The following is a 24,685-nucleotide window of genomic DNA, read 5'->3' on the forward strand; positions in this document are numbered from 1 at the left end:
TTTGGGTAATAGCAGGGCAGAGTTCCAAAAAATACAATAGGTCAAGTCGGCCAATAAGAAGATGAGATGCGAAGAGGTGAAGAGAATCTTAAACGGAATAACTGCTGGAGCTTATCTAGACGATCTAATTGATAATTAAAATTCTGACGTTCAAAACGGCCGCTAATTTCTATCCTAAGAAATCCAGCTGTATATTTTTTGATGACCTTTGAGCACTTAAAATCTAAACCTAAAAAAAAAGTCTTCTAATTTGCTTCCTGGAAACTTCCTCAGATTCTTCAGAAGCCATATGAAAACAGGAAATAACGTAGACCGTTGATATCGGATAAAAGAAGAAATTGATGATCTTAGTAGAGGTTCTTCCTGTATGAATACCATGGATAAAAGCTGACCTTCGATCAGATTTCAAAAACAACGGACTATTTTTTGTCATGATGAGTTAGTTACTTTGTTGTAGAAAGCACTGTTTTTTTAATAAAAAAAAAAAATGGAATGAACGCATGTCTGCTACGAAGCACAGCCCACCAAGGTCTGTTTGGATTTAGGTGCCACATTTTGTATGCATCTATTTCAGTATAATGAGAATTGCGAAGTATGAGTGGCCTGTGAATCCACGTATCTCATTAGTTTAGCTAACTTCTCCCGTAACTACGTGTATATAAGAGGCTAAAGTATTAGTAACCATGTCATCTCATATCAGCGGTCTATACCACTAAAAAAGCTCAATGCTACCGAAAATTATTATCAGAAATGAATAATCAGGAAAACAATGAATTAAGGAAAACGACAAGTTGTTTTTAATAAATAGTTACTTGTATGGTTGCCACCTTGGAGGAACCTTAGGTTGAGTCCAGCAAGACATACATAGTACAGGTTCCTAGTAGGAACAAGTTCCTGATGCTATACATAAAAAATGACAACCTGTCCGCATAAAAAGAAATAACTGGAAGTGCTAAAGAAAATCTTACTTTTGTTACCTTTTGTATTCTATTAAGAAAACGTACAGTTTAAAATCCTTCATTCGATTTCTTTTGTGATGACTCTATATCTTTATTGCTTCACATTTTCTTAATTTGATATTGTAGTATACATTTACTTTGTTGTAAAGAAGATATTAACAGTAGCCACTCACCTGATAGCACAGCTGGTAATATCGCAAGAAATGAAAAGTATATTTGAGTCCCGGGAAGGAAGAAGCTCATTAACGCCAATACAGTTGTCAACCACGTTCCAAGCAGACACGCATAAAGAAGATGCCTAAGACCATACTTATTCATGTATTGACAACAAAGAAACGCCAAAATCGCGCCTAAAAGATTAAGATGACAAAACGAATTTGCTAGTCAATATAGGTCTTAAACATATTTTAGTTATACCAACGAAATTTATAAATCATCTCGTTTAATATTAAATGCCAAATATAAAATCCCAGCTTCTGTGCTCTATACTTATTCGTTGATGCATTGGAAATTTCAAATTATTTCGTTGTGCCGTTGTAACTCATTAGTTGACTAAAGTGATATAGATCAAGCATTGGGGTCAAGATAACTACTAAAGATATTTGTGCCATTATTAAGCTTCCATGAAACGCTTAACTGTAAAGGTTAAAAAAAAATTAAAAAGTAAAGGTGAAATTAACCTTAGTCGGCCCTTCTTCATCGTTGACCACATTTATGACTCGAATCGCATATCAAAATGTGTGGCTGAGTTGGCATCATACGATTCATTTCGATCTATCTTCGAAAAATGGTTTTATTCAAATTTTGTGTTAAATTATGGATAAACATCTGGGAAAATAGCCTCCGTGCTCTGCTAAAGAGTCCAAAAAATGCTTTAAAGCATGGGCCACTATTGTATGGGCTCTATATAATTGACTTTCTCTTCTAAACAGAAATAACATTGAGCTACTTCTACACTTCTAAGGTTAAGAAGCAATTAATACGAATGCGCAGCACAGGAATCTTTAGAAGACAAAATCTTCAACCAAGGTAAAAGCGACTGCATAGTACAATAACGTCGTGAAGACTATATTTTTAAATGTGCCTAAAATATCTGTGATTGGTTATTTGAATAATAAATTCACAGTCTGCTGTTTACCTTTGAACCATCTAAAATTGGCTATTGAGATGAGACGCCCATAAAAGTGGTTAAGATGAGACTGCAATAGTTTCCGAATATTGTAAAATAAAAGGGTTTTTTCGTCAAATAAATATAATTTAACTCAGAAAAGGTTTTTGTTATCATGTATTGTAAGTCGTACGAAACAAAAATGAAGATCCTGAAGTTGCATATAGTTAGCGTGCACTGACAACCTCAGTTTAGGTGAGTGTAGTATATGCGATGCGCGCAAACAACAACAGCCAGCACGAGTCATGCTTTTCGGAAAAAGAGAGAGTCGAGATTGGCGCCCCCAAGACATACATAAAGAGTTTCCGTGTCCCTCAGACAGTTGAATTTTAGTTATGGCCAATTGAGGATGTGTCGGTGACCTGTGAAACTATTCTGGGAATCAATTCACTGTCTTCTGAGACTTCAGGTAGCTCTTCAGGCCAGAATATTACGTAATACAACCATAGTATTAGGCTGTAAAAAAGTTCCCGCGATTTTTTTGTGATAGTCTTACGTCATTGTTCACGGCTGTTTCCCGTCCGTCTTATTATGCCGTCTCATCAGAGGATAATGGGTTCCGTTTTAAAGGAGTTTTTCAACCACGTTTTGAATTCTTGATCAATGCCGAAAGAAGGCCACGAAAATGATTGCCTATTGTACAGAAAAGGTGGAAATCCGTCGACGGAGAGTCTGTAGAATATAGAGGGTGCAACAAAACCTCCCATGGAAGGTACACGAGGGCATCTTTGATGATGTTTGTTGTGCGTGGCCTTGTATTGGCATAGAGCGTGACCACTTGACTTTACCCATTGAGTCCTTTTTTTTTGGATAACCTTGTTGACTTTATGCAACTGGGCCAACTACACCTGTCGAGATACTAGCTGGTTTGTAGGAAGCCATTTCTAGTAAACCAAATTCGCGCAATTCCACCAAACGCAAAGCATAACCTTTTTTTGATCAAAATTTGATTGGACTCTGAAGCCGCCAAGCGCACAATGCAGCCAGCCATTTTAAGCTTTACTTTATGTTGATATACAGATATTACTTCTCATCACAGGTAACGATTCTATGCAAAGATCTTTGTGGCTGCGTGACATTTGACACCTAACTAGATGTTGAAATACAACGCTAGGCAGTAATTCCTCATTGGATTCAGAGAGTTCATGGGGTGCCTAAGCTTCAAGTTTTTGCATAAGCCTAAGGAACTTGAAGTAGTTCACGATGGTTATGTGGCTGCAGCTTATCCTTTCTGCCGATTTCCGAGTTGCTTGTCGGCCGTCTTTTTTCAAAGGTGCCTTCATATGGTTGTAATCAAACTCAGCCGGCCGGCCAGGTCACGACGATACTTTAGGCTTCGGAGATCGTTTCTAAACTTACCAAATCATTTTTGAGCAGTTGTTTTAGCGATAGCATCGTTACTGTATATAAGTTCTCACATTTTGGTCTTAACTAATTATGTGGTATAGGTGTCGAAAATGCATTTTTTTATTTAAAACATCCACCATTGCAAAGTTTTCTCTAGTTGAACTTTTTACGATACGCCACTGTTACGGTACGTTGATGGCGCAAGAAGAGTGCTTTTTAACGGTATACCAGGAAACGTTACACGCGGAAACTTTAATTTAACTGAATATAATACGATTTATTCATCATATAAACATCTTATAATTTGTGTTTCAGTATTCTTCTAGCAGTGTGTTGCATCATTAGTGCATCATTCACGGTTTCACAGTTTTGTTGTTGTAAGAGTAATAATAAGGTTTCGCCACTTTATGTGCGTTCATTAGCAAGCGGAGGTTCTTTACAGCTTTTGGTGAACTCCAAAGTCCACTCAAAAAATCGCAGATATGAAATGCAGATCGCGTAGCATATTGTATCAACATATAATACCATAACAAAAGACAACTGAGCGCATCCAGGTATGCCAAGCCTGGAAGGAAAAGTTTTGGTTGATTTAATACCTATGTATGTATAGTAAGTCCCGAAACTTAAACCCCGATTATAGAACAGACACGATAGGCACATCACTTTACATGGCAACGTCATGTCTGCAGTCTTGTCTGGCGCATCAACGCACATTTCGCCGAATGGCCAGCCTGTGTTTTCTAAATCCCAATAAAAATGCCTACACAAATAGTTTCCAGATACTTAGTAGCTAGCGTTCTGTAATTCTTGATATCAGTGCTCCAATAATACTACAGGAAAGTTAGGTTATTTTCGGCGATGGTGTCCCCGAATCCAAGCCATTCAGTCGAACAATGAACGCTGTGAGTAGGCGTGGGGCGGCATTTTTAGCCCACATATTTTCGTCATTGCCGTCAACCATTGCAGGTAATTTGGAGCTGAAAGGTAAGGTGCTAGGATGTATGAACTCTTTTAAGCAAATAATATTAAGTGGCATTTAGCATGCCTATAACCAAGCACAAGTATAATTGAGAAATACAAGCTCTCAATGTAGAGGACGCTGACATTCTTTAACTTAAAGGTAGCGTCCACGGCATCGTTCATCGCAGTAAAGCAGATAACCTAGTTCGATTAACCTACTTAAAGAGTGTTCTTGAACCCCCCAACCTTGCCGAAAATCAACTTGCCTCTGCTATGCGAAGCTCCTTTATTATGTTATGAGAAGCGCAATTGTGCCGCCAGTTTTTTTTTACTATGAGTGCTTTCTGGTATGTAGAGAGTCAGCTAATAAAACCTGGACCGACATAACACACAACCGGCCGTGTTCTTTTATACATAGATTTCATAAACATATGCTCTAAAGAGCAGACCCGAAGCAGAAGGATGTGAGGAATCTGCAATGTTGTCGTATACCTAATCCATCTCACATAAATACAGTTGAAAACGGGCGTAAAAGCTTCGTTTTTTGTAGATCTACGCTGGAAGTCACCAATCTAGAAATCATGTTATGAAAGTTCAATACAATAGCTTTCAAAAAAGTAGGTGCTGTATATGGTTTCGTTTAAAAATGAGAAAAAAAATAGGAAATCTTTGTTAGCATAAAGTGCTTTTTTTTGACGCCTTTTGTAAAAACATTGGAATCGCCTTAGAAGTGTATCATAAATATCGAAATATTATTGTCAAAACAAGCGTTAGGTATTTCTTTCATATTTTCACATGAGCTTCCTTGAAAGCCGCGGACATGCCAATAGGAGTATAACCGATGGTGCGAGTACATTCTTTGTAGTCCCATGCGATGGGAAAATTAGCAGCTTCTGTTAAAATTGGAACTCAGATTTATTTATATTTACAAAAGTATTAAGTAAAATAAGTTAATAAGTATGCATTTTAGCGTCCTATATGTTAAATGTAAACAACTTGTTGCAAAATAATAATGTCGGGAATAGAAAAAAATTCAGTGATCTGGATTATATTCTAATAATTTGTCTATAATAACATAACGTACTTCAAGAGGAATTCATGCGCAACGAACATTATGTTCTGTAGATGGTACATTTAGATTTTATAGAAGGTGATCGAAATATTGGATAAAGTGTAGAAACCATGTATTATTATATCTAAAAATGATCTTTTATGTATTAAGGATTAACCTACCTGTGACGCCACACTGGCCTACGTGTCTACTCAGGGTAAGCTAAATCTGAGAATACTGGACCGTTTGTTTTGTATTTAGCGAACGCTTTAAAGTAAATGATTCTCGGCTTTGTTTCGTTCTCCTGAAGAACAAAAGGGAAGTACTAAACTTATGTACATCATGGTCTGCGCTGAAAACGAAGTTATGTGCTCACAGGTGGAAGGTTTTGGAAATTAGGCTATAATTCAAACCAATATGTATAAGTAGTATCAACGAATTTTCCACAAACGAGAAAGCCTTGGAGACAAACCTTGTTATTGATTTGGTTATAACAACAAATAGGGACTGAACGTCAAAAAAAAACCAAACAACTTGTTGAAAAGATCATCAGATCAGGGTCTAGGAGCTCAGAAAAGAACTAGATTCTCTATAGAGGTCAAATCTGTTTCTTCCGAAAGAAAAAAAATAGTTGGTTTTATGACGGTTAGTCTCAAGCCACATATTTATTAAGTTTAACATAACTTTCCGTTATGAAAAGTCTTAAAGGAAGGATATTTGAGAAAATCGTGGAAATACAAAATACGGCTTGATGTTTGTTTCCACGATAAAATTTGGAAACTGTTTTAGAAACTGGAGAAAACTGTTGCATACGTACATTGAATTTAATGGGGATTACTTCAAACTAATAATTGGGATTGGAGCGATTGAGTCACAGTGTAGCCGATACAGAGCCACATTATTAATATCCTTATGATACAGTTGCACGCGTAGTTCAACCCTACAACCCTTCCTAAGATACACATTTTCGGCGTAAAGGAACTCGATATGTTGTTAAAGCCACAAAAGGCTCGTCTGAAGAAATTATCTTTTGTTTTCTTAACGTTTCCCTCACGAACTGCAAGTGTCGGTCAAACCATATATTTTATACTATTTTTACGAAGACAAGAGCACATGTCTAATAAATAAAATTATTTTTTCTTTGTATGTGACGTTCAAATATATCATCGAGATACGATTATATAGATAAAACCATGTATCTTCTAGTGCACTCTTAGGCTGTCTTTAGAAAAATCTCAATAGAACTGCTGCAATACCTTCCTACTCCTTACAAAATTGTGTAGACAGTAACTGTAGCAAGCAATGCTAGATATCACATGACGAGGTATGTCATTTGGCTGGCTTGCAATTACTCGAGCTTTTACGTACTGCCTTTAAGCACTACTTCAGAGTCAGTCAGTCTAAACCCAACTTTATAGGTTTAGCCTCAACAATAGGCCTACCTTATAAGCATAACAAAGTCCAAGAGCTGAAGTGTTATCATCTAGAAGCAAGTGCCGTTTGTGCCACTTTGTGCCACCAGACAAGTCGCAAAGCTAAGTAAAAACCTTTCTTCTAATATCGTTGTTGACATGAGTCACGTCAATTGCATGTGTTCTACGCAAGGTGGGGACTAAAAAGTACTTTTTAAAATGATACTTATACTTCATACTGCCGCTTACGGCAGTTGTTCCCACATTATTATCAGATCTAAGCTCGTAGAACCTTCTTAATAGTAGCGAAAGTGTTAGTTCTTTAGTACTAAATATAGTTTCAAAACTGGCGAAGTGCGCTCGGGAAGATGTATATAAAATATATACATTTAGCGCCCCCTAAGGCGCCATAAGCTTTATTTAGGACTTATCTTAACTAACTGTCACCGTGGCAATCAGTAGGAAACAACCCGAAGAAAAGTATGAGCCAACTTGACACCCAATTTGAAAGTGTTTTCAATTTAAAAATATTTGTGAATACTGCAAATATCTAGGCATGTTAGATTCGTATTTCTGAAAATGTAAGCCGGCTTAACTACGTATGCTTATTTTTATTAGTTTCGTATTCGCAGAAAAGCATAACCTTTACGAGTAGAACGCTAAAATAATCCAATTCCAACAAAAGTTGGTAACACCGCTGACGATCAATTTAATGACTACTATGCACCGATTACACAGATTACGATCTCGAAAAGATTCGTCCCAAGCAAAAAAAACAGCTAAATTTTTCTCATGTACAGAACAAAAGTACTAACCGAAAGTGTAGTGTAGGACATCTCTAATCAATAGCATATCATTGGCCCAAGCGTTAATTTGTCCTTGCCGTAGAAAGCCTTCTCTTTGGAACTCCTCACAATCATCCAACTTAACCCAGCCGTCCTCAAGACACTCCTTGATACGGAACACCTGAGTACAAATAATGAAGATGGTCACGCATGTAGCACTGCTGCCTAATCTACTGTACGCTCTTGATACAAATAAAAAGCAGGATATCTAAGTCTGGGGCTTTCTTTATGAGTTGTTTCTAGAACTGTATCTAAGAAAGCAGATTGTTTAACAACATTTTTTGCACGTACCAGGGGTATGTATATTTAAGGTCATCGTCACTTATTGCAATTGTAACTTTAATTTGGGATTTAAAATCTTAGCGAGACATTTTTGAAATAACCCTTTCTCAATCCGCAAGTAACTTTTTATAGTAAAGGTGCGTCAAACAATATTGGTACGTGTAGACCCTTTAAAGTGTTGCTTAAATAATGTACATACGAATAATTAGAGCAGAATTAAAGTTTGGATCGATAGCAAATTAAAAGATCAAAGGATTCAGTTGAATGCAAGGGCTCAAAACAATCAAAGTTGCAAACAGTTTTTAAAATATTAACGTTTTAAACCGATGCTAACAGTCTAGTTGACGGATAATTTTCCTCCTCCTAAAACGGCCGTTAATTTTTGTGTCGAAAGCCTAGGGCTATTAAAAATGACTTTTTGAGTCATATTGATGAATATATAAGCTCTTCAAATCTAAATCATATTAAAAAAATCCAGTTTGCCTCAGGAAAGTATTCGTCGATTTTTCAAGCGCCGCATGAAAACTGAAAATAATATCAACCATCGATTTCGAACCAAAAAAAAAGTATTTATTCTTAATGGAAGTTCGCGTGGTACGAAAATATTATAAAATAGGCGATTGGCAGTTGAATCCCGAAAATAACGCACTATTTTTCGCTTTTATGAGTATAAATTATGTTATATAAGAATAGAGTAAAATCTGTGAAACCAAAATAAGTCGTACAAGTTAGAACAAACGAACCTTTACTTCTTCTGATTAATTAAGCTCATTTTAGATCCACAAATTCCATTGCATTCAGCCACGCTGCCAAACGGTGTACTCTTATCCCGCCTTTTAGCGCCGCTCTATACCCAGAGATTAACCGTATCGTTCTCGCGGCTTACGAAAACACTGAGACGCAACTTGTTGTTCTATACTTCATGTTGGTTGAAACCATGGCACAAACTTCTATGATGTCCCAGATTGTTGGCGTGAACTCCATGATAAAATTGTCTCCCACGACCGAAAAGCTGTTCAGCACGTGACAGTAACCTCATCGTTATGAAGTATATAAGTGTTTTGTCTAATATATATAGGACGCTGTTCTAGCAGAATAAGAAGTAGGAACAAATCACACACAGTCCCAGGATAAGTACGACTCTGACAATTTATAAGGATTCTAACAACGGTGATACGAAAAAGAACTGTAAGTCGGCGGCTAAGCACATGCGCTATGGCACTTGAAAAACCAAATACGTCAATCAAAAACAGACTTTTTATAGTTTTCTTTACGCTTGGTGTTACCTCCTCAGTTTTAAGTACAGGACTCGCATCAAACCTACGACAGCACGCCATCGCAGTATTCGATAATAGGCAGCCCAGGCGTGTAAAACCTGGCTGACTTGACCTGCCCAATGAAAAGGCAAATTACATTTGAAAATATTTAAGCATTATGAAGCATATAATAGGCAGCTGGTTGAAGTGGTGAAGGCTATCATCGGTTGTAACCGCTGGTAACTCAAAGGAAAGCTGAGAAGAGGAACGGACATATCATATAAGAACGAGCTTCATATTGAAGCTACATTTGCAGCGAACTTGAAAATGAGTCTCCTGGAACACCCTTCATGTAGGTGAATAATAAGGTGCCCGGAACTGTGGTGGAAGCCAATTCACCTCAAAAATTACAGGTGCTAGCGCTCAGCTTGGGTGTATGCAAACAATATTGTACTTGTTCACCCAGATAAAACTAATAGGGTAAAAAAATCGGATCAATTTGTGCCGCATAATTTGAGCGAAGAACACAAAACAAAGACGTAGAGAAGCTTGTTTCCTTTTGGTACTACATTACAACATTGACTCACTTCTGCGTTGGATTCAGACTTGCGATGAAATTTTTTTATAATAATCGCAAATCACATTAATGGAAAAATACAACGACTGAAGGAGACAACAAATCATGCAATAAACAATCAGAATTATTAAACAGTGCCAAACTACCTACACTATACGGCAACGCACGACCTTAGGCCATAAGTATTACTATGATAAAGGTGCAGGAGCTACAGTTAAATCTACTACACTCATCAAACATTCCCAAAAATTATTATTTTTTCAAAATCGCGATAATAACGGAGTACTGTTTAAATTCTTCTAACATTATGTTGAAACTTTGCTCGTAAAAAGATTTGAGAAGTTCTCGCATATCATAGTGAACGACCTGATATAGACATATATATAGATATAATAATCAAACTTTAAATGTTACTTTGGGTAAAAAAATCTAAAATACAATATACTGTTACTGTAACGTAAAGAATACACGACTACGGTTTGGACAGGGTTAACGTACAAAATTAGCCGTGGGCCGATGCACTGTCGGTCTCCGACCAACTACTTTGTCCTTTAGTAGTTGGCGGCAGCAAAAAAGCTCCTGCCCAGCCAAATTTGTGGAAACGTTAAGCTATAAGAGCTAGAGGTCAGCCAACTGTTTACGAACCAGATCGAGAACGAAAAAGCTACTCGCTAAACCGCCAAAAAGGTAGATCGCACAATCATTAACGGCGTCAGGTCGTGGTCTAGGTGGTCGCCTGCACTAAAACAAGGGGCGAAGGAACAAATTTAGTCGCTAAAGGTTAGTGTCGACGGAAGAAAACGCGACAGACGAGGAAAACCAGGCGTATGTTGTACGAGGAGCAAGTAGCCAAATGCAAACTCAAGATTGAGAGGCGCCAGGTACGTATCACGACGACAGATATAAGTGTGAGAGCGCAGGGCTAGTGGAGAACTGTTGCGATGGCATACGGCCATTAGGAAGGTTGTATGAAGCACACGAGCCGCACAAAGAACATACGAAGCCGCATGAATAGTTGGTTGGTAGCAATGGCCAAGTATCAAAAAGTAATTAGTAAACAGTCGGTGGTTCGGCCGTTACATGATTTAGTGTTAGTTTCCGATCAACGACCTAATTTTTCACAATATATATATGTATTGTGAAATTGCGTATTATATATATGTAAGGATGGTTTCTGATTGTAGACTGTATTAGAGAAGTTCTGTGAATATATGTAACTCGAAAAAAATTGGTCAAAAAAATTAACCTCATATATTCACTCGGCAACGTAGACGACAATACAAGGGACTCTTTAGGTTTTAATAACCTATATGTACTAATGTTTATTTGTGAATACCAAAAGCTTTTATGCTATATAAAATATATTTGTTAATGGTAATTTCTAGGGTGCTGGTACTAAAAACCGTTGTGCTACATAAAGTGCTATATAAAACTAAATATCAATAAAATAAAACTGATACAATTTCAGTAGTGATTATTTTACTAATTAACTAGACCTTTCCGTGAGTGTCTAACTGACTTCAATTGGTAACGATTAGTTCGTGTGTTTATTTCTCTCCGTTCTGTCGGATCAATGCGCCATGCCTACATTTTCACATAATTTGTTTCTATTTTTGGGGGTTCTATTCAGTTCATATTCGATCAATAATTGAACTATGTTAAAAAATAATCAGTGATTACCTGCAAGAGATTTACTCTTAAGAAGGCACTTGCGGTAGCATATAGAATTAACACATGCTCCATAGAGAAAAAGTTGCGCCGAGAATCGCCTTCATTGTGAATTACTGTAATCTGTAAGACCAATATGAGTCATGTTGTATCTAAATAGCAGACCGTCTTTAAAATGTTTACATATGTTAAGATCTTGATGCAGCTTAATTTATCGTTGCTTCCTAAGCTATATAGGATCTTATTATTAATCCAAATGTATAGAGCATGTTATATGTTATAATTAATTTTTTTAATCTCATACGATAAATGTAATATATAACAAAGCGTGATATCAATTTTCATTTCACATGAATTTTTTGTGCAAGCTGTAATACAAAATACGATTAAAGGCATAGCCAGGTGACTTGCCACATTAAGACGAGACACATACCAGTTTGCAGTGTTATATCTACCTAGTGAACAGGTACCTGGTCAGTCGTCTTGTCCTGTAATGAAGTTACGTCATCGTCTAGATCTCCAAACACATTATGAAATGAAACCTTACTCGCATTCGACTCCCTGTGTCTGTCTGCGCCACATGAAAGGTCATTAAGCATCTGACGTGGCAAGTGTGAACATGTAAAATCCGACTCATTGCAACGTGCACATTTTTCCCAGCCATCATTTGAGACACTTAACTGCCTTTGCAAGGGTCTTGAAAGATTCTTTGCAGACATTTTTCTTCTAATGAGCAGCCTGAGAATAAAGTAAAAAACTGTTATGTTGTAGGTGCTATAAACAAAACCAGCAAAATAGTACTACTGTATAATTGTCGCAGTGTCAGTAATGGTTATTTTGTAAACTGTGTAGGCTTCTTTGTAAATATCAAATTGTTGTAATTCAAATTCGTAATGATAGTCCGTGTCTTTGTCTATTCCCTACTCTGTCCGAACAATAAGGCATGCCGACGTTTTCTTAAAATTTTTCACTGTTTTTGAGAATTTTCTCCAGCTCACAATATGTTGAACCATGTTATAAAATAATCGGTGATATTTTTGTGATAAGTTTGTTACTCTAAAACGTTGTAAATATCTTTTATATAAAGGTTTTCTCGCCAGTACGATATTGACTCGTTTAATGTCTTATTTAAATATAATAGCTTCGCAAACCCATCTTGGGCAGGACTAAATCTCTATATTAAAAGCGAAGCCCAAACGTGAGAACCTACTTTGGTTACTTGGTGAAGCCCACTTTCACACCACGTTTAACACAGCATAAGTTACAAGTTAATGTTTCGTTTTTATTAGTATTCTTAAAACCAGGTTATGCATATGGAATGCTTCTTTAGTAACTGACTGTAAGCCCCTCAAGCTCTACAGCATTGACTGTAAAGCTTAGGGTGCTTCGAATATTTCTATATTTTAACTATACAGGTTTTGTCCGGCAAATAAATTGTGATATTTTCGGTATTGTTCTCGGTAAAAGCATATTTAGAACAGATATGTTCATGTTATTAACAAAGTTAACCAACTTTGGCAGTTTCGGTTCATGCAATCCGTTGTATGTAACGGTGTGAACTTCACATTATAAATACAGTACGTTTCATACAGTAAGTACGCGTACATTGTATACGGAATTTTACAAGTTCAAGTCAGAACAGTCGTTAAATTGTTAAAATATTTCTCATAGTAAGAAATTTAGGCATAACTTCTAAGTACGCTTTATACAGGTAGTTCTTCAGAGAACACCCTTTAAACCCCGAATGCGGTACACCAGCTCAAAACTGCCGAGTTTAATCAAGATGCATTCATTTTTTATAGTTGAATTTTAAGGCCCATACTAGGAAGAAATCGAAATAGGCAAGGTAACCAAGCAATCTGCGATCTCCAGTTAGTGTCTAGTTCCTGTATTATAGTTAATTTCATTTTGGAAAATCCATACTGGCATGTATCAAATTGTTATTGTATTCAACGCTAAGCATTCCAAAATCATCAACTGACAATTTTCTCTACGACTTGAAGACGTGTGTTTTGCACAATTGCCTCTGGTCTTCAAAACGGCTATAAAATCTTTTCTTATGCGCAAATGTAATAATAGATCCTTCAAATCTGGATGGCGCCGTACCATCTTTAGCGCCAACTAAAGATGATGGAATGAAATTCAGATAGTAGACAACGCGAGTTCTCAAAATAGTACAGGAGACAGCTTAGCTGGCACGACGTTACATAGTTACGTTTTCATTCAGTCTCACCAATTTTACGAAGACATCTTCTGGCCTATAGTTAACGTAATTCAGTCATTTGCCGAAATACCGTAGAAGGTTGGAAGAAAACGTGCTATAGCCGTGATTAACGTATTTTCTTCTAATCTTCACAGAACTGTAGCGCCTACGGTAATTGGATATAAAAAATAAATATAAGGAATAAAAAATTAAGGATGCATGAACAGTCAGCTTACCGAGAACTAATTTAAATTGAACCTTCGCAGAATTGCAATTCACGAAGACGAAACACCAGCCAATCAAACAAAGTGCACCTTTAGGTCTTTTGGCGGAAGGCACTGTTTAGGCTGGTTATAGGAGAAACAGGTTTAGGTTCTTCAGAGTGTCCCCCAGTACGTCGTACTTACGGTTTCGAGCTATTTAAGCAATCAGACAATGACAAGTGAAAAGACTCCGTTTGTTACGAGCGCTGAATGAGCGCCCAAATCCCCGATCCAGTTGGATCCCCAAAATTATTAAGCTCTGTTCTCTCACGTTTGACCTCAATTGCTGTGCCCGGGTATTTTTTTCCTATTTATTAGGAGCACTGTTTCTCACTTAATTGATACTAATCTCAGCGTGTATTCTCTTATCCAGTATCGTTACCACAAGGTGGTCCTCGTATGCCATCAGGTTTACTTCCATTGAGGGGTCTGGTACTATCATTCCGTCGTAATATCAGATTTCAAAGCAAGAGTCCCAAAAAAAGCCTCTCGGGCAATGCGGGTTACAAAACACATAAAGATTGTGATCGCCACAAAGATAAGCCTATCAAAAATAGTGCCAAACATACATGGCACTTGACTTAAAAAATGCTGTTGATAATAGTGGCCGAATCAATCGTAATCGCTGAAATCTTAATCTGGACAAGGCTTAGGCTCAGCTCAAAATTTACACTCAACGTGTTCTTGCCCTAAAGGTATTTCGGGCGTACTGCCCGGTCAGCATGCAGGGAGCCTTCGTGCTGACAGGCACTGTTATATATAAAAGCTAAACATCGACAGATAGCTTAAGCAGACCCGACAGCGGACACAAGGGAACCTTACTGAGCTAATCGCAAAGAAATGGGCTGCCGTTCCCTTTTACACCCCTGGACCAATTATAGGGGACACCATTCCAAACATTAGAGATCGTCCAAAGAGGCTAAGAGGCAAACTAATGTACTTCCTCACAAAAGTGCTTACAAACCACAGGCAATTAAAAAATTACCTGCGTGAAATAGAAAAGGCCCTTTCGGGCATGTGCCTGCAATGCACGGGCGGAGCACAAGACGCGTTTCACACCATAGCATAATGCAAGGCGCGATATAATTGAGAATTACTAAGTGGTGGTTTCGGCGAGACCAAGTACACATCCGGGGGGCAAGCCCGATATTTAGCCCACATGATGTAGGCGTTGTCCCGGTGGTGTCTGGTTATACTTATATTGAAAAAATTCAGATTTGTGAAGAAATAATCTGAGTATGCTAATGATGGCTCAACCGTTTGCTACCATCTCCTTGCCATCGAAAAAAAAATACAAAAAGATCGATATTCAGGCCTGTTCTGCTTTATAAAGGAATTAGTTGTGATAACGATCAATAAAAATAAATGACTAAGTCCCTATATAATTTAAAGGCTACGGAACGTTCTACTTAATGCTAGATAAGTTAACTGAACTGGCTCATTGTTTTAATTTAGAATCTCTACTTCAAAGCTTAAAATGGCATCCTCCCCTTAGACTCAGCAATCAACAAAAAGATCGGAACAATATTTAGACACATCAGTGTAAAATATTATCATATATCTTCAAGAAGTAAGTTACAAATATTAAAGAATTATCAACAATGTCACTTACGAAAAAGGTTCAACGACTTTGGATACTTGTAATAGTTTCCTTCAGAAATCTTGTAATACACGTCTTCATAGATTTTCGAAGTTGGAAGGACGATAATCTTGAAGGCAAGGCCATACTACTACATGAAATAGTTTAATTTGCAAAATCAATGATGCAAACAATGATCAATGATGAGGATGAGTTGCAACATCAGAACAAAGTCTATGTAATAATAATATGATGGAGTAATAATATGAAGTATAATAATGTCATAATGGGACATTTCAGTAAGAAAGCGGAATTATTCCAGCAGGGTAACCAATCACTGCTGGAATATGGTTACAGAATATTTCCCAAAGTAAGTAGATCATTGACACAAAGCAAGAAATTCACTAGATTAGAGAGGTTTGACTATTGAAACCGGATAGGAACGATTGGATAACAGAATTAATACAATATGAAATCAACTAGCCGTTTGTAAAGGTTTCTACAATCTAATTATGATTCATATTCGGTTGAGTGTGTTGGGTAACGGGATTCCTAATTAAGCCTATTGCTCACTATAGTCTATCTCTTTCCTGCTAAATCTTGGTATGTTGGTACTGTGAAGCGGAGTCATATTAATAAGATTACCAACCACCTAGAACAGGACAACAGAATGACTGCTGCAAGGTGACGTGGTTACAGCCACATAGTAACAAATACTAGATCAGAGAAATGATTAACCGGATAGTCGCAGCGGAATAATAGAATTCATATAACAAGGTTTAAAAAAAACGGACGCCTGTAAAGATACCGATTTATAAACGAGTTAGATTAAGTGTAACACGAATCGAATATTATAACGGGCTGATGAGACAACTGCAAAATGGTAACAGGACTGCTGAACAATTCCTATGAAAACACGAGATGCGCGTAGCGAGACAACTCTTATAGGATAAACCTTGATACACATTATTGTTCGCATAAGGCTGAGTATATTATAGATGAACCAACTTAATTACATCAACTCAAGACAGGCGCTGGGCAAAGCTCACGGGTTCATCTAGTACATAATAATATACAATCATACATAATGCATTGTGTTAATTTTCTGTGTATTCGCTAGTTAGTACTGCAAGAAATGGCATCTGACACTTACCTGCATGCCAAAACAGTTTATGGTATACGAAAAAAAAGATGAAGGATACAGGCACTCCTACATAATAACTTTGCAATTAACGCGTCACACTGAATCGTAGGTCAAACGATTGAAGTCGTTCACGTGTACCTGTATAGCATCCAGATCACTAGGACTAGTACCGACCATAACTAGTAGACAAAATGGGCACTATTCAGCGACGAATCTGTTGGTAGGACTTTCGTTATTGGGCCCGCGAACTCAACCAATAGATAATCCTGGTAATCCTCCGCTAGTTAACAAACAACCATGACGATGACGTTCCACTAGCATCACCAGTACTAAGCTAAGCTATCGTTATTATTACCTCCTCACTTCTTTTAGGAAATTCTGTACACTCTATATTAGGTACTCAAGGAAAGTATAGACTGTTTTTCTAGCTAGATGACTCTAAAATCACATATTACAAGCAACGGGTCGTGTCGGGTAGAAGTTACCGTAATTTGAAAGCTAAAATTCGGCAGTAGATGTGAAATTGTTGAATATCTCTATACAGGTTTAGAATAGAGCACATTGAATATGAACGAATCTTCCGCAGACGTTTGCTATATTTTGATTTTATTATGATAAAGACACAAATGTTGCTCAGGCTCATAAAAAATGTGCTATTTATGGTCACGATGGGTTATCAGAAGAAAACCCTAAAGATAGTTTTTTCGTTTTGGTCCTAAAGTTTCAACATGATATATTACGGAAAAGTTATTGTGAAAGTATTAATACCAAGGAAAACACGTGGATAGCCATGTAATCATCCGGAAGCCCAGCATGAACTACAAAATTATTTTAGATTATTTGGTTAGAAAACTGGTTACAAAAAAAGACCCAATAGTATTTCCATATGCGAAACAATAGAAAGGAGATGAAATCGAGCCATTTCTAAAGTGGTTCATTGTGAGTGGTGAAAAATAGATGACATACGACGATAATGCGCAAATGAAAAAAATGTGCTCCACAATCTGTGGCAAAGCCCAAACTGTCACCACAGAGGATGATGCTATGTGTTTAGTGGAACTAGAAAAAAATTATGCATAATGAAGTGCTATTGTCTGGTACAATAATCGATTTAGACGCATGCTGTGAACAACTAGCAAGGTTGCAGCAAGCCATTTATAAAGGAACTGACCGGAACTAATGAGCAGAGGAGGAATCTTCTTTCACCACGAACCAAAATATACAGGTCGTTAACGTACGCTTGCTATTCCAAAGGATGCAGTTTTTTTTGTTGGCTACCTCAAGTAACACTGTGAATCGGGCGTACGATCTTACTCCCTTCGTTAAAACCCGCCTTAATTAGTATCTGGAACAGCCTAGCGATTACAGTACTATGTCTATCTACTCTTTCTCATAACAATATGTACTACTTGTCTCTTATTACTTTCTTATCCCTACTAAAACTGACCCACAGATCGATTTCTTTTATTGACAATTCAGTTCTTCGATTACCAAATTCGTTCAATACAGCGAATTTAGATAATACACATTATATTCGTTTTACTTTCCAAGCTGAATAAGAGAACATATGCTTTATATTTTTCGGAAGGAAACCAGAGAATGTCTTTCAAGGTTTTACCGATTTTGTTTATCTTATTAGTCTTACGGCAACAGCTTTCGTACCATGATACCGCAGCCAAAATTTCGGAAATAGGGTTATGACTGTAGGAATTAACTGTTAAAGGTCATGAGAAAGAAATGCGGTAGACTGCCTCTTAAAAGGTCAATACAAAAGGTAAAATACATTTTTAGGTTTTCTCAGGTTAGTCTACAATAGACAAAAGCTACAAAAAAAACAATAAAAATATTTTACTCCCAAAGGAAGTAATAATTGAAATGTGTGTCCGATGTGTTGTTTATACAGATCTGCCAAACATATGGAAAGCAAGAGTAGGTCGTACCAATGCTGTTAAGATTATATCGAACGGGAAAGATCACTTTAAAGTATATTTTTCCAAAATTCTAACGAAGTTTTTTTTTTGTTATCAGTGAATCTATTATTCCGGCGTCAAACACGTCCCTATTCAAGTTTTTCCAACAAAAAGAATGAGTCTTTCTTTCCCGAAATTTTTCATATACCCTCCATGAAAGAACTCTGATAATTGCCTCAAGACTAATGCGCGTGGTTTTTTCCTATCTACGATAGTCCTATGAACAGGGCATCGAATTGTGATAGCTGACGAGTTAGTGTAACGCATTATTTTTTCAATATTGTAGCATTTGTCACGCCTAAATTTTCTTGAAGATTATATATAACTAATGATAATTTTTGCGTATTTATGGTCTCAGAATTTACCTTAGCAGGTGGGGAATCTGCATGTATGAGCATGTTTAATTTCTCTTTGATCTCTAGCAAGCAAGCCTTCACGCATTCGGATAGCGGCGTCGCTTTGAAAATTCCTAGCACTCTAAATTGCTTTCTCTAAGTCAATGACTTCCATGATACTGTTATCATTTTGAAGTATTGCGGAAAATCTTCGCATTGAATTTGTCAATTCTGTGAACGGAAATGATATTCTTGAAGTTTCATCCCGTCAGCCGTCACTTCCGATTAATAAGTTTTTGAAAGCTTTTTTTAGCTTGGTATAGTTCATAGGAAAAAAAGATATTGCGCTGTCTAACAAAATATACATCTCGCTCAGAAGCTACCCTTCTTGGTGATACTAGTTCTAATATCTGTCTCGATCACATCATTCAGACAGCACTCACAGCATGTAAGCACTCAGGCAGTTCTGAGATGATCTATTCTAGTTCCCGTGATAATTTTACTATTTGTGATAAAATCGGAAAATCCCATATGCACCTATCTCTCAAAAAATCTAACAACAAAGTAAAGTGTAATTTAACAAAAATTCATATTGACCTTATAAATCTAAACTGATTTCAATCTTCAGGCTCTTTTGTGGCTGCTTAGAATCATGGAAATCTGTTTAATGTAAGTAAGCATCATAAGACTTCTGAAGTATGTTTATTATAGGCACCTGATTTTTTAAAGCCGTACCAGAAGAAACTCGCTTTGGATTATCATTAATAATATTCTCGGACGTATTCACAGAGCCTTTCATCTGTTCACCCAAAAAAAAGGACTGAAGCATTTCACGTATGTTATTTAAGAGTAACCAATCAACAGCCAATAATTATGTGCTTCCCGATAGGTTTTAGACCATCCACCAGTTCGTATTTTTATTTTATTACTACTTATTGAGTAAAGTTGAGCATGCCCTAGCTATATGTAACCCACATCTACTAATTAACAGGTACAAGTTATTGTGCTACGCAGCTGTGCTCGATCGCTAGCGATTCGTGTTGCAAAAACTGTAACATCATCTATCATTTAAACTAAAGGAAATTTTTTGTTAAGCTAATGGTAAACAAAAAGATGATAAAAGTACGGAGGTAAAAACAAACTACACCACCAAAACTGTTGAAGTAAATAGACGGCAATAAATAGGATAAAAGTTGGAAACGATTAATTGAAATTTGCCAATACAAAGAATAAATCTTCTTATCCGATATGGGAACCAGGTTACTACCATTCTTTAAGTAATCTTTAGCTTTAATGAGTTAATAATACCATGAACAGACAAATTAAGGTCGTACCGCACGTGTCATATAAGCTTAAGCTATACAAATCACGAGGCTTTACACAGCTGAGCATTACAGTGAACGCAAGTTATAATAAAGAGTTATTTGGATGCGGCTACGAAACCAATATTCTTCCACTAGTGAGTCGAAATACAAAATCCGCGGCTGTTCTACAATATTCTGCAATCCCATATAGATGGGCTTGTTTAACTGCTGTTTTTCCTTTCGGCAACATTGTTTAAAAGATGCTAGTGGATCAAGTGAACATTTCCTTTATCTCAGTTTAACGTACTAAATTCCACTTTCTAGGGCTTCCGTAACTTTTGTAGTGCGATTTATCCTGACTTAACTTATACTCACTTCGCAAAGCCATAGACAAAGCCTAACATGCATTTGCTGTTTTACTTAGTTTTTCGTTAAGTTCCTCCATATATCACATAAAATTTTAAGCCTGTCATTTCATGGTAGCGTAATGCATTCGGTTGTGGCTTTTCCTAGTCGATATGCTGATATCCGGGTGGTATCGATACAGTGCAGTAGTAACGTATGTGCCTACTAAGCGAAAAGACGCAGAGGTAGTGTACGTTCAAACCGGGATGTGGATACACTTCTTAATACTTCAGAAAGATCCGAATTACAATAGAAAAGACAATTATCATTGTAATTATTTTTCTTCGCCAGCTTGATCTTTCCGAAAAGTATGTATTAAGCCCTCTGCTGTGATAAGCCTTTGAGGCAATGCTAAGAAAGTGGTATTAAATTGTTGAAAGTCAGTTACAGAATAGCTTATCAGTGGCTTTCCGTGCTTTCCAGTTTATGTGCTGGCTCTTATTAATTCTATTTTTAGCAACAACAAATGCTATTTATTTTTTATTTTTAGTCATATTTCAGTATGTATAATCAGACTAGACTTTGGGACATTGTTGGATTAAAATAAATGATAAGATTACGAATTTGCTCACTTCTAGCTGCATATCAATTATTATCTTTCAATTTTCCTTCGTACGACTTCGACTTTCTTGTGGCAATATTGTATCTGTAATGAGTATCCTCTTAGAGCCGCTTCACTGTCAACTGGAGTGTACTCTCGCTAGACTTAATTATTTATTTATATATTTGTTACTCATATATAGTGTGAACAGGGTTCTACCCATCGGCCTCTTAGTCAATCAAACATCTTGTTCCATAGATAAAGTAAATGTATCAGGTTATCCCGAACTATTGAGCAGTTGCAAACCACGTAATTAAGGACAAAGATATTTTGTATATTAGACTCACTCGCTTTCATTACTTACACATTGGAAATTCTTTTAAGATCTGTGTGCTTTACTATACCCAATCTCATTTGATGGTTTGAGTCAACGATAGTTTAGTTGGGGTATCAACGATAGGAGGCACCTATCACTCCAGTAAAGACAAGCAAGGTCATACTGATTTCAATCTCTCGCTCGATTGTGTTTGCTTCGACCCAGGCCGTTACTGAAGCGTGAATATGTAGCTTGTAATTAAGTATCCACATTTTGAGTTCTCTATTGTCGCGTCAGACATCTAGAGTTTTTTAAGGAATCTGAAATATTTGGCAATATTGAGCGGTGTCGGGCAATATTTAAAATCAAATGCCTCTAATATGCATTGCAAGACTCATTTTCATGTTTACAATTGCCTTATTTTTACTTTTTGGACCAATAATTTACAATATTTTCAGTAGTAGAAGTTTTACCGAAAACATATATGATGAGCTGTCTCCGTCGCTATTTCAAGGCAGAACTCCTACTTATAAATCATTCGAATTTGTGGGTCGCAGCAGCTCGCCTACAAAAAGTCCAAACGACAATATCAAAGTAAATGGACTCAGATTTAAAAAAGTACAAGTACCCAAACACAAAAGTACATAAATGTCATACCGTTATATAATAAAACTATTTTGGAATATGAAATTAATACATGACATGCTTGATGCTTGACGACCTAAAGTTTCCTTGAATACATTTTTTTATTGTAATAATTTCATTTACTCTCCATTGTTTTACTGAGATGAAATCAAAGCCAATAAATTGATAGTTTAGTTTTTATGGAAGCGGTAAGCTGGTTAATGATTTGGTCGAAGTCGCAAAACGGTCGCTGGAATGCTTAGCCGATTGGGAACTGCCCCTTGTCATGTGCACCAAAAGGAAACCTAAATGTATCACCGGCTTGCAAAAACACGAAGATGGTCGACGTACTAGGTCATGAGGCGGACGTATTGATGTTTACAGGGAACAGCCCAGGCTCTTTATCTCAATATCAGTGCACAAAAGATGTGCAGAAGCTTTAAAATTAACTGTAGGAACGCTTTTCTTCCAAGAAAGCAGGCTGCAAGGGCAAAGCTGGCGAGACCTTCACCGAGTTCGTGAATGGCAGATGATCTTTGACAAAAGAGTTGGTTATAGAACTCAGGTTTAGAGTTTTTTTTAAGCAGAATCAGAAAACAAAGATATCAGCACATTTTGCTGATTTTCTCACCACGGAAAAAGTGTCATAATATGCTAAGTTAAGTTGGATACTACAAGACTATATGCCGGAAAGCCCAGCACTTACTGATATGAGCAGTCTCAGCAAACTATGGTAGCTTCGCGTTATGTGATCAAAGTCTGGTTCAATGACAGGAGTCTACGTCCCTTTCCACTCCATTGACGACAGCCCTGCGAATACGCCGATCGACAAAGGTGAGCACGGACATCTTGCAGTCGGAACAGCTGAGATCACTACAAGTACCACCACGACCACAATATATACGTCGGGCACGACGAGAAGCCTCGTTGTGCAAGCCTATTAGTGCGAGCTCTTGCAAGATACAGTCAATCGCGTCAAAACTCAGAAGTTATGCAACCCGTTAATTGGCTTTAGGAACAGTGAAATCATGTCCGTACGAGAAAAATGTGAGGAAATCCGAATAGCGCAACGTGAAGTTGGATAAACTGGGTTGTAAAGGATCCCGGCCATGGAATGCGGATATTCAGCCGAATAAGCGTGGCCGAGTTTACGGTTTAAATAGATAAGTAAAACACCTGCGACTATTTAGTCGCAGAACGAGTGACCGAAATACTCTTCCCTGTCAGCCAACAGCAAAACTAAGCTGATCCGCTCTAATATTGTAGTATAATAGCTAGATCAATAGGGCTTAAACATGTATATAAAGCGCCGTCTAATACCAAACCAATAGAAGTGTGCCAGTAGCAACATTGTTATTAATAGCATTTTTGCGCCACCAGTGACAATCTTGAAGTGATGCCTACACAAATGTGGAAATGTGGCCTGGATTTCTTAATGGCTTTCCAGCTTAAGATAAAGCTTAAGATATTGTTTAGTTAGCCATGTTCTCGATTAAAAAAATTCACTTGATTATTTAAACGCGCTAATAAAGGTGACTATAACCTTTAGTTAGATAAGGATGATTCGATGAAGTATTTAAAAGTATGAAATAAATCTTCTTTGTTACTGTTGCTCTAAATCAATAAAAAATAAAGTCCACAATAGGGCTATCGGTCGCATCAAAGAAAAATGGCCTTGAAAAGTAGTATGTGACAACAAAATGTTCTAAGCTTCCATCAAACAGCTGGCTTATAGCACAATACCAAGGCTTTGAACCCAGACTACAACATGTCCCTCAGGTTTATCAGGCCAACACAGAGTTGTGCGATAACAAAAGATATTCATCATGTTGTAGTGCGCCTCTTTAACGTCGTTGCATTTAAACAGGAAGCAGCCATTTGTAAATGCATGCATCATAATCACCTGATGCTTAAATGAAGTGAATCAATAAGTTTTCAATCAGCACAAATTCGAAAATACGGGATAAGGAAAATAGTAAGATTTTTTAAACTACGTAGATTCATTACGTTTCGTGCTTGTAGCCAGCCGTTCTTTTGGTATTCCGAACGACTTAAGTACCGGAAGTAAAACTTACTTGCTTGTTACCCGTGTATTTCTTCTATAATAACAATCATTCTTCTCATCATTTTGCACTCTTAAAATGTCGATAAGTATTCGAAGGATAGAACGTTTGCTTTGTAACATAATAAACATCTTAAACATAATTTCAAATAATTAAACAAATTTACAAATATTTATGTACATAAAAGATCGTGATGTCATTATTAGTATAATTAGGTTATTATTATATATTAACGAAAAGGTTGGTTGCGTTGTGTTTACACATCCATTGTGCACTTTCCTTTGGTATTGATGTTTACATGATAATTATTGAGGATCGTTAGATACCCCATTTGATAAACCCCCTTAGAAGCTACTGCAGGCTGTCTGGGCAAATTCCAGACATGGATTAGAGTACACTGTTCTGTAATATTA

The 24,685-nt window shown here is 37.0% G+C and overlaps 2 protein-coding genes across 22 annotated transcripts in view; one reads left to right on the forward strand and one right to left on the reverse strand.

Annotated features, from left to right (window-relative positions):
- Window positions 1-24,545, reverse strand: part of LOC111250261 (uncharacterized) — a 47,912-nt gene extending 23,367 nt beyond the window's left edge. For 7 of the 21 annotated variants that reach the window (XR_015326754.1, XR_015326753.1, XR_015326750.1 and 4 more), the window contains exons 1-5: window positions 24,285-24,539; window positions 11,996-12,263; window positions 11,538-11,648; window positions 7,713-7,863; window positions 1,133-1,309 (exon numbers count right to left, since the gene is read on the reverse strand). Coding sequence is in view for 11 of the 21 variants with exons in the window: in XM_086987548.1 (XP_086843674.1) it covers window positions 1,133-1,309; window positions 7,713-7,863; window positions 11,538-11,648; window positions 11,996-12,263; window positions 24,285-24,412 (835 nt within the window). In the remaining 10 variants the exon portion in view is untranslated. Of the gene's footprint in view, window positions 1-1,132; window positions 1,310-7,712; window positions 7,864-11,537; window positions 11,649-11,995; window positions 12,264-16,723; window positions 16,926-22,058; window positions 22,151-22,915; window positions 23,055-24,284 lie in introns of those variants that run through there. The other 14 variants (XR_015326758.1, XR_015326757.1, XM_086987558.1 and 11 more) reach the window with 9 other exon arrangements.
- The window catches only part of Rchy1 (Ring finger and CHY zinc finger domain containing 1), an 8,211-nt gene continuing 6,632 nt past the window's right edge, over window positions 23,107-24,685 (forward strand). The window contains exon 1 of the mRNA XM_086987561.1: window positions 23,107-23,256. The gene's annotated coding sequence lies outside the window, so the exon portion shown is untranslated. The remainder of the gene's footprint in view (window positions 23,257-24,685) is intronic.

This window comes from Varroa destructor, unplaced genomic scaffold (genome assembly GCF_002443255.2).
Source record: "Varroa destructor unplaced genomic scaffold, Vdes_3.0 BEIS01000004.1, whole genome shotgun sequence".
In the NCBI taxonomy this organism is placed as follows: domain Eukaryota; kingdom Metazoa; phylum Arthropoda; class Arachnida; order Mesostigmata; family Varroidae; genus Varroa; species Varroa destructor.